The 15,811-nt window shown below is 35.4% G+C and overlaps 1 protein-coding gene across 2 annotated transcripts; it reads right to left on the minus strand.

The window, feature by feature from the left end:
* Positions 1-558: 558 nt before the first annotated feature.
* LOC109148249 (E4 SUMO-protein ligase PIAL2-like) lies at positions 559-10,401 on the minus strand. Of its 2 annotated transcripts, none has more exons than XM_019296123.1 (16): positions 10,139-10,401; positions 8,837-8,909; positions 8,232-8,297; positions 7,093-7,158; positions 6,909-6,991; positions 6,131-6,182; positions 5,931-6,002; positions 5,207-5,274; positions 5,054-5,102; positions 4,858-4,942; positions 4,664-4,765; positions 3,591-3,642; positions 3,198-3,249; positions 2,641-2,757; positions 1,677-2,510; positions 559-1,580 (listed from the first exon to the last, which is right to left on the minus strand). In XM_019296123.1, exons 1-16 carry the CDS (start codon positions 10,333-10,335, stop codon positions 864-866), a joined length of 2,685 nt encoding a protein of 894 aa, XP_019151668.1. In that variant the 5' UTR covers positions 10,336-10,401; the 3' UTR covers positions 559-863. The 2 variants fall into 2 exon arrangements, with proteins under 2 accessions (XP_019151668.1, XP_019151669.1); XM_019296124.1 differs by having other exon boundaries at positions 559-1,577; positions 10,139-10,400.
* Positions 10,402-15,811: the final 5,410 nt, after the last annotated feature.

Genomic DNA, 15,811 nt, shown 5'->3' on the forward strand with positions numbered 1-15,811 from the left:
CATGAGCGCACTAAACATATTGAGGTAGATTGTCACTTTGTACGGGACAAGGTTCAACAAGGGCTACTTTCTACTGTTCATGTTCAAACTGGTGATCAGCTGGCGGATGTTCTTACAAAAGGCCTTAGTAGAGCTAAGATTGAGTATATTTGTAACAAGCTGGGTATGATTGACATCTATGCTCCAGCTTTAGAGGGGGTGTTAGAGGAATAAGGGTAGTTAGAGAGAGTTGCTCTCGGTCTTTCATTTCTGTTTTGAATTATGTGGCCTAGTAGTCTTTAGCCTATGTATAAATAGGTTCTATCTTGTACAGTTTTATAGAGAGCTATATATACAGTTTCATAGTTCAACACTTAACAGGTACCAATTCTTTCTTTCAATATATTGTCTGCTCATAGTGTTGCTTGCTGCCTTTGTGATGAGAGGCAAGAAACCACATTGCCAGATGCCGCAATTCACTGAATAAGCATTCATTCATCTGCAATTATGTCACAAGTTACGAAATTAGTTATAAGACATGCATCCTATATAGTAGTTTTATATGATGAACATCGTAAGAAAACAACAGAATGCTCCACATATATATGAGCTAGGTTGGCTGAATTCTCATATATAAAACCATACTGCCACTATACATTACATTGGGGAATAACACATCTCTGATCTAATCCAGATATTATCAAATGTTCAAATCCGATTTAATCTGACAATCCGACATATCCAACCGAACCCAAATTTAGGATAATCCGATGGGTTTAGGAATTTTTTTTCCCGGATTGGATTATAATTTTTTAAACCGAACGGGTTGTGCTTCCGAAAAACCGATCCGTCCGACACACACCCTTAGCCAAACCTACTTAAATCTATTGCATTCCAGAAGAATGTTGAGGTAAACCAGCTGAAGAAGCATCGGGTGCAGCAGCTGGTGTAGAAGATGGCGGATTTACTGGCGGAGATGCATGCACAGATCTGTTGGCCATGAGGGCTTGCAACTGTGGTGAGATATTGGGTGGAATGGATGGCCTGGGAGCTTGCGCTTGCTGGGTTGGCCGAATGATGTACTGTTCCAATGCCTCGTTGTATGCCCGTCCTGATAGGCTTCCTCGCATACGGCCTGTGGGACGCCAGTCCTGATCTGTAGGTAAATCCACTGGTACTGTGCCTGGTGTACTTCCCCTTTGATCGCCAATCAATGATGGCGTTGGTGAATCAGCATTTGCTGAAAGAGGAGGGGCGGCTCTAGATAATTGAACAGGCCTTGCTATCTGGGCTGTCCTTTGGGCAGCAAGCGTTGGCTGAAGGTGTTGGCCGCTAGCAACACCTCTTGCCTGGCCTACACCACTCTGCAAACTGCCTTGAGCATTGTTTCGCGATAAACTGGGAGCAGGTGATCGAGAAAGGCCCGGAGATTGGTTTGCGGTATAGGGTGTCTGCTGGTTCGCCATTCCCTGCCGAATTCTGTTAAGTGATTCAGCTGTGAGTCCTGAAGAAGCTCTGTAAGGGGTTGGTGTGTGAATTGGATTTTTATGGCCAACAAACTGTTGAGTTGGGCGAATAGGAGCAGAAGAATGCTCCAGCTGCTAGCAAGAGAAATAACGAGAGGAAAGCCCATCAATACAAAATCTCAGAACCATAGTCAACAAATAGAGCCATAATGATTATTTAGGGTAACTAACCTGTTTATTAGGTAATGTTGATGGCGACACTTGTGATGCCTGGACCATATTTGAGTTAGATCTGGAGAGTTGCTGCTGCGGCTTTTCAACATTACTAGAACCAGCATTTGTGCTAACTGATGTTGCTTGAGGAGTGGCTGAAGGGACGTTGAGAATCACATCACCGATGGTACCTCTTGGTCTTTGCTGATGTACGGGAGAGGGCATCTGAGCTGGAAGAGCCTGAACTGCAATCGGTGATCTACTTACTGCATGTCTAACTATTGACGGCATCCTGCCATATTCATTAGCAATTACTGAGTTTACAAATTGGTACTGTTGTAACTGCAAGTTATTAGGAGATGAATCTCCACCCTGCATGGCAGAGGCTTGGATAAGAGCATCAGTTAAGACGGATGACAGCATCGAACTTGTAGGAACAGGCTCAGAAACGCCATCAATCTGCATATTGGAACTAGGTCTAGATGTTCCTGGTTCTAGTCTGGGGAAATAAAATGCTGACCAGAAAGCATCGTCCATGTGCGAAGCCTGATTAACTTCACTTGGATTAGATGTAGAAGGTTGATTTTGGCAGTTGGTCTGTAAACTTTTATGGTCTTCAATCTCTCCTGTAGCCACCACATCCATTGCATCATCTATCTCAGTAAGATCCAAAATATCTGCAGAGGAGCTTGCGATGCCATTAGAATCTGGCAGCATAGTTTCATCCATAGAAATATCAGGCTTATTTACAGGTGGATTGCCAGTAGGATCATCACTTTCCAAGACTGCTTTCCAAGAACCATCTGAAGAGAGGATCACATCAGTGACATTCTCCCCAACTTCTTTCAAAACCTTTAAGAGGAAAATTATGTTACTCCAAAGGCAAAATAGTAATTTAAACAAAAAAGAATTCTTAAAAAAAAAAAAAAACAAAAGAAGAAGAAGAAAGAAAGGAAGGAAGAACATGCAAAACAATACTTGCCTTCACCATGTCTTGATCAATACGGATGTCAGTGAAGCAGGCATGCTGGTTACAGTGAGGACAACGCCAAGATGGCCTTCTCGAATTTATATCAATATAGTTCTGATAATCAAAACACTATGACAATAGAAACATGTTAAGGTTAAACCCAATTATTGAAAGGGATATGATGGAGAAACTGGCTAAACCAAAACTAGTTTCAGATTTGTGATGTCAGACTTTGTAGTGCTGACAAATCAAAGACCCAATTACAGAATAAAGGAAAAATGATAGAAGAGTTGATTGACTAATTGGAGAAGTGTAGAGAGCACATGGTTTACAGTCAGGTTCAGGAGCTGATGGATATCAAGCAAAGATTAAATAATAATAATAATAATAATAATAATAATAATAATAATAATAAATCAATCTAATATAACACCTCAAGGAGAAAATATAAGCATTTTGAAAATAACAATCACACATGTAAGTACTTAGTACTCTACATGTGACCTATTACTATGCTGGATAGGATTTCTGAGTTAATTGTAATTTGCACAACAGTTATGAGCAGTCACCTGGAGATGTTTGCATGACTGGCCTTTAACAGGAGTCTTTATACGTTTGAAGCTGTACAAGCAAAGACAAAATGATTATCAGAATGCTCAGTTTGCAGGAATCAAGAGAAAAGAATCAAACTCCATTGGGCAGAAGGGGGGTGGTCAGAACTAATAAACATTTCATCTTTGTATAATTCCAGTAAAAATGATCCAAATTGAAGCATCCACCTTTCTGTTAGGCAGGGAAGCTATATGTGTGTGTGGTATATACACATGCACAAACCAAAAATAAAAAATAGAAAAGAAAGAAGTTTTCAGGTGGAGTAGAAGGAACTTTTGATACAGACAATCTGTTTAGTCTATCCTAGCATGTCAGAATCTGAAGAACCCTTGGAGAAGAAAACAGCATACCTTATGGGACAATTCAGGGAAATTCTTGATGGCCCCTCAATTATCTCAGAGTCTACATCATTAGAAAATTACATCAACCACTGGGACAAATTTTACATTTTGGTGGGAGCAGTAAGCAATACAGCAAGTTAAGTGTGCTGAAACACGCAAAGAGTGAATCAAAATCAGAAGGAAACCATACAACACAGCAGATGTTAATGTAGGGAAATCCAACAATAAAACATGTAGAGGAGACTTCATTATAATTTCTTTGCTTCAAAATAGAAACACTGAAGTGTGAGTGTGACCCAGACTTTTCACTTAATTGGTTTATTCAACAGGAAATTAACAGAAATGGGAATATTTGGTGTGCCACGGACAAAAATAGAAAGCTTTGAAACATGGACAAAAATAGGCAAATCTAGTCTTGGAAATAGTGTTTAGATACACATTTCCCAAGTGCATTTGATACAATTTCAATTTTCAAAACCAATTTCACATATTTCTAGGAAATGATTTTATGTTAATGCGTTCGACATAACAGTACAGGCATAACAGTACATGCGTTCGACCAATTTCCAAATGCATTTGACCCTACAAATCAATTGCTTTTTTCCTTATTGCGTGCAGGCATAACAGTACAGCAAAACTCAAGCCACTCTCTCATGCATCTCCCAAACTAGTTTGCCCATTTTTGTCCAAGTTCTAAAATCTTCCTATTTTTTTCCAAGCCACACCAAATATTCCCATTTCTCTCAGCAACATGCAATCATGAAAAATGATCTAGCAGTATACATGTATTACCAAGTCAGCAACGTTCTCTCAGCAACATGCAATCATGAAAAATGATCTAGCAGTATACATGTATTACCAAGTCAGCAACGTGTAAGAAAGCCTGAAGGTTAAGTAAAAGGACCAAATCTATACTTTAAGTCTTTAACCAACTTCAGAACGACCTTATTCAACAGATATGGTATAGTTCAGGTTAAGATTAACAACAACAAAAACAACAACAACAACAACAACAACAACAATAATAATAATAATAATAATAATAATAATAATAATAATAATAAAACCTCCTTGATGCATACCTGGATCTACTGATGCTGGAGTGGGTTGCACATAATTTAGAAGGGTGGCGGGGTCCGGGGTTGGCATTATGCTCATAAAGGCAACAGCAACAATGTAGTTTCCTTCTCAAAGATGAACAAAAAAGAGTATGGTTGTACAAACTACCAACATAAACGGAAATACTGGATACTGAAAAACAGTTTTATGGACATACCATTAAACTCGCCCACAGCTTGTAGAAGATTTGTTCCATATTTAAGCGTATGTGATACAATTGTTGGAATCTGAGGTCCAGTATCCTAGCAAGAAAATTTATTAAGGAAATAGCACTAGTCATAAATTGCATTAAATCACCAATGGCAACTAGATCCACTATAATAACACTTCAGAAAATTATTGTTGCAACAGACCATTAACACATTTGTTCGCTTTTCCACTCCTTTACCATTAAGGAGAAAGCTGCAAATAAGAAGCACGATGTATGAGCAGAGTACTCGAACAGATTAGACATTAATTAATACAGACTCGCACAAAGATATAGAAGATAGGAAACTGTTTCATACTTTGCTTGAGGAGGGTTTATAAGGCATGAAGACGTCTCCGTATTATCTACTTGAGCAACTAGTAACCTCTGTAGGCAAAAAGGAAATGAAAAATGAGGCCATGATTCTACTAGTAATTCTTCATATGGCATTCAGCACGTTTAATGCTCGCCACATTTTCAAATAACAATGAAGAATGAAAAACAAAAGTTCACGATGTATAATCAAGTTAATAAACCATCAACTAACTCTTGTAAGTCCCTCCCCTGGGAAAACTTATTAGATACAAGAATGAGAAATAGTGAAAGCCAATAAGAAACTGTTAGTAGCATTACTAGACTCAGTGTGTATGTGTATGTGAAGAGATACTAAATAATGTGCATTGAGATAACACCTGAATTCAAGTAAAAATGAGGACATAGATTGTTATAAAAGTTACAGCAATATAGATGATGTTATATAGGTTTGATTTCCTAAACTCTCAGATAAAAGCAGCAATAGATTGCAATATTGAGATATCAAAATAAATAGGAATGAACAAGCAAAAGCCAGAAGGCAGAATGATTTCACTTTAAGGGGAAAAAAGTCCAGATACTGTATAATACTATCTAAAAGCAAGTACATCTAATCATAGAAGCAAAAAAAAAATTAGCATAGGTTGTAGTAGCAAGAATTATTTGAACAAACTCATTTCAGAAGATTTCAGATTTAAGCATGATTTTCAATCTATGGAGAAAGTGCATACTATTTTATCTTTTGCAGTAGTCTTCACACTCTCCGATATGTGAAAGTCATTGATGAAAGTGCCATATCCAGACTATAATTTAGAAAAGGAAAAATATCATTAGTACCAAACATATTCAATTTACAAAATCCTCCAGCAAAAAAACTCACACATGCACATGCATAGGAAGAGGTGGCTGGTATACATGAGTAATTGAGTACCTTAACTTCCAGAAAGGCAAATATCTGACCCATTTTCAATAGGGGAAAGAATCTGCCCATGCAAAGGAATTCTTCAGTAACATTAATGGGTGAAAATCATTCAATAGAGTTAAAACTAATATTTTGAAAATAGTTATATCCTTGAGCCTATCATCTGAGAAATGAAGCTCTTGTATTTCTTTTGAATAGCTACTAAACTTTCAGTCTCAAACAATTGATGTTTAAGTTTATGTTTCCATAAAGAAATTCATACAGGATAGGTGGTGTCACCAAATAGAGTTCATCCTAAATAGTAATAGTTATAGTTACAAAAAAAGAAGAGTCCACTGTTTATGCTTTTTCCTAATACAAGGAACTTACAGAGACATATATATACTAAAGATAGCAGAGAGAGAAAACTAACTCCCATGCCAAAATCAGCTTAACAAAAAAAAAACATACAAATTGCTGAATTTGACTATGACAGAGATTAGAAAATGTACACTAATAGCAATAACAAAACTAAAAATAAAGAATAACATAGAGTGAGCATGACATCCTTCTTCTCAAGTAAAGTGTGATTATCCAACTATTATAATACAGGCTACATTATGGGATTTTTTTCTCTTTTTGACATTTTGTTTTGGGTAAAAGTAGCCTGCTGAACAGTCATAAATTTAAAGATCAAATCAATGAATATGCAAAATTGTAGTGTGTTGACTGTGTTCAGTTAAAAATTTTAAGCAAAGGACTACATGTGCAGCCAGTGAGGCAAGAAAAAGAGTGACAAATTTCATACCTTGACATAATCATTGAGAGGAGAGATAGATAACTACTAGGTTCACATTTGAAATCTGGTTCAGTGCAGAAGCTGCTAGAGATCTGAAATATGCAAACAAACAATAAAGAGGCAAACTAGTACCGTAAGAACCAATGAAAGTATGAAACAGAGATAAGTGTATTAGTAAAAACAAGATATTAACCTCATTTGCAAGATGACAAAGATCTTCAGAATCTTTGTCAGAAAACCACCCACTCTGACAAGCACTCTACAAATCACGAAAGGTTCAATGAAGTCACAGAAAGTTGCACACAACTTTTAAGATAAGAGATAGGTAATATTTACATGGCAAGATTCAAAACCAACAATACAATTGAAAAAATATTTCATTAAGATATGAAAATCTAAGGAACCTCCATTTCAATGGCTATAGCTTTCAATTTCCCTAACTAAATTTGTTCACACAAACACACATACATAGTGAGCCATTTCCATGTCAATGTGTAACCATGCCAAATACTAAAATAGTAAGGGATGCGGTACATTTTGAAATTTGGCAAAAAGTAAAAATTACAGTGTATGGTATCTGTTAGAAGGTTGTTTGGTGGTCCTAAAGAACATGTGTGGCAAGACTAAGGAAGTCTTTTGTCCTGCATAGGACATCTGGATCAGGCCTTTAATGTTTAAAAAGTCATTTTTGGTTGGGAAAGTCTCCTTGCGGACTTGCGGTGGCAAGAAAAATGCCATAGAAATCATGTTACTAGTGAAGTGACATTGCATCAAACACTACTTCCCTGCAGACAAGATTAGTCACACTCATAGCTACTTTACAGTTCAGCTTGCACAGGTGATCTAGCATACAAAAAACTCAACTTTCTGGCTATGTCAGCCCTGGCATACTAGTGTAAATCCCTAGACACAGTGACCTAAATTTTATCTATTTGTAAAATGGAAAAAAAAAAATTACAATCTTTAAAAAAAAAAAAAAAAAAAAAAAAAGATCCCACAGAAAATTGATGCAGATAAAGAAAGAAATAAAATTTAAAAAGTCGCGTCTGCAAAGAGACTACTAGTATTGTAGGATATCTTAGTGCCATAGTCAAATCTATTACAGAATACTCTTACACCAAAGTCAAGCTAAGAACAGGCAGTCTGAGTCTGTTATTACTTATTACTAAGATAAGACTTTAAGGCTTACCCAAAGCATAACATTCAATCAAAACTAGTTTGGACCACAAAGTTGACCAAATGAAGTATGAAACAGAAACCATCACTTGTACTTGGAAATGAACATTGAGTACTGAATCAACCTATAGCAGTAAGCATGTAATCGGGAATTACCTTAACAGAAATCATTAGAACCATGACTGCAGCTTGTATAAGAGAATCATCTTTCCGCCTGCACACCTATAACCATACAAAAATTTGGGGAAGAATTATGTTTCAGTTACAGTAATGCCTCAGATGCATAAGAAAGGCAGTTCTAATCCAGCAATAATAGTGTACATGGAATGGGAAAAGTTGTTTATGGACTGTATGTTGTTCAAAACGACCATCGCCACACAGAAAAAGAAGACCTTTGAGGTCTTGGAGAGGATTCAACCAACAGTAGCATGTTCATTTACTCAAAAGGGGGCAAGGTTTGGACAGAAAACTTTTCTATGGGCATGAAGAGGCAATGCAAAGTCACCATGCTCTTAAAGAAGAGAGTGAAATAGTGAATCAAGAAAGCATTTATGAAGAAGACAGGAATTTGACTGGTGGGTAATTTTCAAGGAATTATAAACAGGATTTAAGAGTACTTCCTCTCTTCTAAGCTTCATTCTTTCATTTTTCACCTTGACAATTTAGAATGGAATACTTCAAAATGAGATATTAAGTTCTTGAAAGATGATACAGTAAAGTGAAATGAGTAGGACAACTTTGACTTCTGAGTAAGAAGGAACCTGTTTAAGCAATGAAGGCAACTCCAAAGCTTTGGTGGGAACATCATGGCTTGCAATGGCACAGTCAATGCCTCTGCAATAATTAATAATGCTACATGATCAGCAAATCTGAATATGAAAAGAGAAACATTTGGTAACATTAAAAATAAAAATAAAATAAAAAAGGAAACAATGGAAGATTAGATGCGATAACCCTCACTTGAGCTTATTCTTTTCCTTATACTCATTCCAACAAAGTTTTACTAGAAAAGAGTTCAATAAACAATACGTTTAAACTGCAGCCAGTTTTTAATATAAGATTGAACCAAAATTAATGAAACATAATTTGGAAGTGAAATGAATTATTGTTGGGAAGTTTACTGAGAAAATACAGAGCATTTGCTTGATACAGAAAAATGTAATATTCATCACATGGGACCTAAGTAATCAACACAGAGAGAGACAATGCACCCGAAAATGGCGTGCAAGTTCAAGAAACCAAGGTTACATTGCCTTGGAGTAGCCAGGTGGCCCAGGTCACACAACTTGACCAGCACTTCAGCATTTAGATTTCAGATCCAAGTGAGCTGGATTTTAAAGAATTTCAGGTTGTACACAAGCTAAAGAATCCAGCCTTCTATTCTTAACTTTAAAGGTATAAAGAATTCTAGCCAAGTTAATGCATTCGTGTAATCTGCATGCTCAAATGCATAAAACCCTATACTGCCCAGATCAGTTCATATATAGATATGTTTGTATAATGACCACATTCAGTTTCAAGCAGAATTTTCATTTACAGAGTATTCCAGATTTTCAGAGGAATAATATGCACAAGCCACATTAAGATTCCTCAAATAAAACTTTTAACCACATAGATGATACATTTGCTCCACATTTTCTTTGCAGTCTCTCCTCTTTGTATCGATGCTTTGTGATAAGGTGACAAAAACAACAATAGCTGGTAATCCAACTACAATTTTTTTTTTAACATAAAGAAACCCCAAACGATACAACTTTCAGTTTCCCTAGTTGTTAATTAGCAGCTGGATCAAACAGATACTCTTTGCATCAAAAGCCTTACAACCCCTCGTGCAAATAATACAGCAATCATGGAAAAGAAGCGCTTCTAAACCACTAAAAACATAAGCCAATTCAAAATTCCTTTCCACTAAAACAGTAAAACCAAACATCATTCTCGAAAAATGCAAGTGTATCAAACAAGATCATTTGCTTTTCGTGCATTGTAATAGATTTTAATTCATATTCAAGACAAGAATACGTACGAATGTTATGATTTTTGCATAGAGGATTGAACGAACGTACCTGGCTAGGGAAAGGCAGAGCTGGCAGAACTCCACGACATCGTTTATCGGTTGAGGCCCCACGTGCATAGCTAATCTGCCAGCCGCAGCCGAGATGCGGAACGAGTTCAAGTACAAAGCATTCGACGAAGCATCGCTTCCGACGCCGACGTTCGCTCTGGCAGCCGCGCCGGGATTACTGACAGTCTGTCCGGCCATTTTACGCCGCTGTTTAGTCGCCCTTTTCTCCCCTGGTCACCCGGAGTCGTTTGATTGTCCGTCTGGACTTAAGGCTATTTATAATAGCTGATGCTTTAATAAAATTATAAACTGGAATTTTTTCAAAATACTCCGTAATAATAATAATGTTTTCAATAAAATAATAATAATAAATTACAAAGAAATAAGAAAATAACAACTCCGTATTAATTATGAATTTGTGTTTTTTCTTGGTACCAGAAATCCAGAATACACTCACCTGTATTTTACTTTAACGGAAAAAAGGATAATGACAATTCATTTCGTTGATTCTTATAATTAAATGGGCCAAGCACATTGTGCTTCAGACCCCACCACTTTGAATTTGTGATTCTCTTCCCGAGAAGGTTATAAGATTGAACCCCGATAATGAGGTGTTGACTCTTTCGAGCTGCAGTAGTTAGAGACAGTATAGAACAGATATTACCTTATAATAGAGTCAATAGTATTACAAAAAAAAAAAAAAAAAAGACACTTTTTTCACCTAAGCACATTTTCTCTCTGAATTATTTATGTACTCACATTAGCTCCCCAATTATTCTAAAAGTTGCGGTTTTCCCCTGATATATTAAATGGACATTTCACCATTAAAATAAACATTGTATTTATTTTCTTCTCCAACAAATTATATTACTTATACGTACGGATAACCACGGTTCCACTTGAACTGAACCAGACACTATAGCAATCGAATTTAAAGTTTTTCGTAATGATTTAGAACCAAAACTCATTATTTGAATTTCAGTTTATTAAAATCATGAACCGAAATAATTAGATCACGAACTGTGAACCGTTGGTTCAAATCGGAACGACTACTAGCATTAACTTAAAATTAAAATTACAATATTTGTAATAATGTATATTCTTTTTCGCATTTATTTTAATTCTCACATATAAGTATATATGACCGCGATTTGGTTTTAATTTTGAACCGCCGGTTCATGGTTCCAAATCCAGTTTGAACTATTGGTTCAAACTTTCTTTTAAAATTTTATTTTTTATTTTAGAATTGTCTAAATTCAACAATTAATGTATTTTATTTTTTCAGATGGGAACATGAACCGGCCGTTCCAGTTCGCGAATCGAGTTCCGGTTCTAAATTGTAATCGAAACCTTTCGGTTTGGGTGGTATAGTGTCTGTTCGGTTTGAACTAAATAGATGTCATAATTAGTTAGAGAAGAAAAATAAATGAAATATTTATTTTAAGGGTAAATATGTTCATTTAACATACGGGGGGTGGGGGGTGGGGGTGGGGTGGGGGGGGGGGGTGACTGCCACTTGAATAATTCTTTATTTAACTGCCACTTGAATAATTCGGGGAAAAAAGTGCTATAAGTATATAACTCATGGGGGGAAAATGTTATTTTCCATAATTAAATTCATTTCTTTTTTTAAATACTCATGATTCTTTAAAAAGTAGTATATGTTTTATACATTCGCAAACATTTTTAGCCCCACCACAGGGGTTCGAATGTATGACAATCCATTTGAAATGGTAACCGAGATGTCATCAATTAAATTCGTTTCTAGTCTTTGAATTGTGCCAAAAATGTATAACTCAATTTTTTTCGTAACCATTTTAACCCTTTACGGGGCGTTTGGTTGGAGGGAGGGAATTACGTGGGAAATGAATTACAATTCCATGAGAGATTAATTATTGAGAATAAAGTGGAATTTAAATTCCAGTATTTGGTTTCAGAAATATAATTACTGAGAATTTCAATTCCAATATTTGGTATGCATGAGAATTGAAAGGGAATAAGTAGTATGAAGTCCAAAATGCATATCGTTGTTGTGGGCATCAATTTTAAGTTTAAAAAAATTGGATAATTTTGTCTCATTATTATCTGTTTTTCTTCCTAAAATCCATGAAATTAAAATCCCAAGGAGACATGCGATTTTAATTCCATGAAAATGAGAGAATCACAATTTCGTGAAATTGCAATTCCTTCTAACCAAACTAATTAAGGAATTTAGTGGCATTTGAAATTAAATGGAAATTAAGTGAAAATGAAATTTAAATTCTCTCCAACCAAACGCTCCGTTAATTATTTTCATGATAGCGCGGCTTTCATCCAACCTTCACAAAATCTAAAAGGTTAAACCTGTACTTTCTCATACTCTAATTTTATTTCCCTACCCAATCAATTAGTAATAATTTTTCTATGTAAAAAGTTGTGAGTATCAATGAAAATCTACAATTTTAATCACTAAACTTCTAATTATTCACTGATTCTTTACAATAAACTTGAGAAAAATATGATAAATCAATTTTAAGGAGGGAAATAGAGTTAGATCATAATAAATTACAAGTTAACTCTATTATTTTAGTTTTAATACATTTTCTATTTTCTATTTGCTTATTGCATATTTCATGAAAATCGGGTGAAAAATAATTATAAACATAAGCTAATATGATATAATTCAATCACTACGAAAGACTAATCGAATCGTCTAGTAGCTGGTTCCCTCCGAAGTTTCCCTCAGGATAGTTGGAGCTGGCGCGAGAGTTCTATCGGGTAAAGCCAATGATTAGAACGCTTGGCTACCACAAGCCAATTATCCATGTGGTAACTTTTCTGACACATCTAGCTTCGAATTCCGAAGGTCTAAAGGATCGTTAGGCCACGCTTTGGCAGGACGTCGCTGCTCGAGCAGGGATCCAACCTGACCCGCACACGTCGATAACTACTCACGCACCGTTTCGCATCGCCAAACGCCGCATGCCTCTGAGAGCTCTTTCGAGATTCTATGGGTGGTGGTGCATGACCGTTCTTAGTTGGTGAGCGATTTGTCTGGTTAATTCCGTTAACGAACGAGACCCACCTCCTTCCGCAACATAGGCACCTCGTACCCAACTCCATCCGCAACTTAGGTACCTCCGTCCGCAACTGAGGCACCATCGTGCAAAACGATGGTGCCTAAGTTGTGGACGAATGCAGAACGATGATGCCTAAGTTGCGGACGGATGCGGCACGATGGTGCCTAAGTTGCGGTCCCTTCAGTTATTAAGTGTATCCCATGTAAATTGTTATGTTGACTCCAGTAAGGGCATTCACTAGTCTATGAAGATAGAAATGGGTTATTTGTGATAGATGGGAATAGGTAGTGGGGATTGTAAAACAGGTAGTTAAGCAATTATAAAGTTAGGTGAGTAGTAAGTGGAAGTATACAAAAATAAGTAAATAATTATTAATTATAAATGTTTTTTTTTTATATCATAAATCCGGAATACACTCACGTATTTTTTACTTTAATGACACCTCATTTCACTGATTCTTTTAATTAAATTTGTTTCCAGTCTTTAAATTATGCCAAAATACACAACTCAATTATTGATTTTTTTTCGTAACCATTTGTAACCCTCCAATTACTTTCGCAATGGCGCTTTTCATTCAACTCTCACAAAATAGTATAAACAAACAAAATTTTATTAAATCTAAAAATAAGGTTAAACGTGTACCCTCTCACACTCTAATTTTATTTTCATCCACAATTGATTAGTAATAACTTTCTAAGTAAAAAATTATAAATATCAGTGAAAATTTTTCAAGTTGACAATTAAAAAAATCCAAGTATTCACTGATTCTTTAAATGAGTTAGTTGGTGTGGTGGTTAAGGTAATGGTTTGATGATAAATCAATTTTAGGGAGGCAAGTAGAGTTAGAGACTTAGAGCATATGAAATTACAAGTTAATCCTAAAATATTAGTTTTAATAAATTTTCTATTTGTTTATTGCATATTCCATAAAAAAGTTTGGTGAAAAGTAATTATAGAAATAAGCCACTATGATACAATTCAATGACAACAATAGTATCATTTCCCTTTAATTATGAGTTAATTTCATCTTTAGTCCTAGATTTATATGTGATAATTCACTTTTAGTCTTTTTTTTTTTATCAGAACATCTTTTTTTGGTCCTAATATTATTGTGACAGGACCAATTTCGGTCCTCTATCAATAAAATTGTTGAAATTTCGTCAAATACAATGACATTTTGATCGTTTTAATACAAAGTGCGTTGACCCGTTATATATATATATATATATATATATATATATATATATATATATATATATATATATATATATATATATATATATATATATATTGAAAAAATTCATAATTAAAGACTGAAATGTCCTTGTATTTAACGGTGTTTAAACTATTTTGTTGATTAAGGACCAAAAATAATCATGCCACAATAATACTAGGACCAAAGAAAGATGTTTAAAAAAAAAAAAAAAAAAAAAAAGACAAAAGGTGAACTGCCACCTATAAATTCAGGACCTGGAATTAACTCCTTTAATTATTTAAGTGTATGCAATGTAAATTGTTATAATGCAGACCCTAATGACGCCGCCTATTTTATATAAAAAAAAAATTGCAATTATAAGTAATGTTTTAAAAAGGACTATGTGGTCTAATGGTATTCGGGTTGAACTTTCATTTGGAAGGTTGTAAGTTCAAGCTAGTAGCATTCAAAAAAAAAAAGGTAATGTTTTAAAAAGTCCAAATTTTACTTTATTTTATTCCATTTTTAATTAAGTCAATTAAATGTTGCTTTATTTTATTTCTTTTTAAAACAAGTAAATTAAAGAGTTTATTACTGATTTGGTCCTTTGACTATAGCGAAATTATCGATTTGATCTTCGACTATATTTCTTACTCAATTAAAGTCCTCCAACTATCAAAAAGTTAACCAATTTGGTCCTCAGTTAAGTCAGTCATCCAACATCCGTTAATTTGGAGGCTAGTTTTGAAATTTCCCTTCACCAGCCCCATGAGTGCGCCATTTATACGTGATATTAACACTCCTCTGAACATCAAGAAACTCATATCATCTCTCTGGCCCAAATACTCCTCCATTCGCCTTCTCGAAGTATCCTTCGACGGAACCGAGCACGGGTTCCCTGTCGGAAGCCGAGACCGCCGACTTTCTCCCTTATGACGTCTGGCTACGCCTCCTCGAACTCTCCCCTTGGCCACGGATGTAGACAAACTAGTACTAGAATTAATTACAATAACATAATTAAGTACGATGCATGAATATGTTTTCCGGTCACTTTCCAGCAACGTTAATATCTTCAGAGTCCATGGTACATTGCTAATTAATGAATTAATTAATAATATAATCTCCTTCAAGAATTTTAAGGAAGCAAAAGCGAGAAGCTAGCACAATCTTCTGGTGTCATATTTATTTTGTTTACATAATAATAAGCCTATATATCGACTTGATCCTTAGCTCCGTCCTGGAACTACTAGTGCTTTCCTCCGGCCGCCATTACTGAAGCTTCATAATCATATATTGCAACCTGCAAAGAGTAATCACAAAACAGAAATTAAAGTTGATCGAATGAGAAAAGTGCAGAATACGATGGTGTTAAAGATTTAGTTATGATAGAAACTGATATGGGATACCGAAAAGTTATGAT

Source organism: Ipomoea nil, unplaced genomic scaffold, assembly GCF_001879475.1.
Source record: "Ipomoea nil cultivar Tokyo-kokei standard unplaced genomic scaffold, Asagao_1.1 scaffold2036, whole genome shotgun sequence".
Classification (NCBI taxonomy): Eukaryota; Viridiplantae; Streptophyta; class Magnoliopsida; order Solanales; family Convolvulaceae; genus Ipomoea; species Ipomoea nil.

Coding starts and splice junctions, on each gene's coding strand:
- LOC109148249 (XM_019296123.1), bottom strand. CDS start 10,335: ATGGCCGGACAGACTGTCAGTAATCCCGGCGCGGCTGCCAGAGCGAAC. Junction 8,910..10,138: donor CTCTGCCTTTCCCTAGCCAG/GTACGTTCGTTC, acceptor TAATTATTGCAG/AGGCATTGACTGTGCCATTG. Junction 3,643..4,663: donor TCCAGCATCAGTAGATCCAG/GTATGCATCAAG, acceptor CTAATGATGTAG/ACTCTGAGATAATTGAGGGG.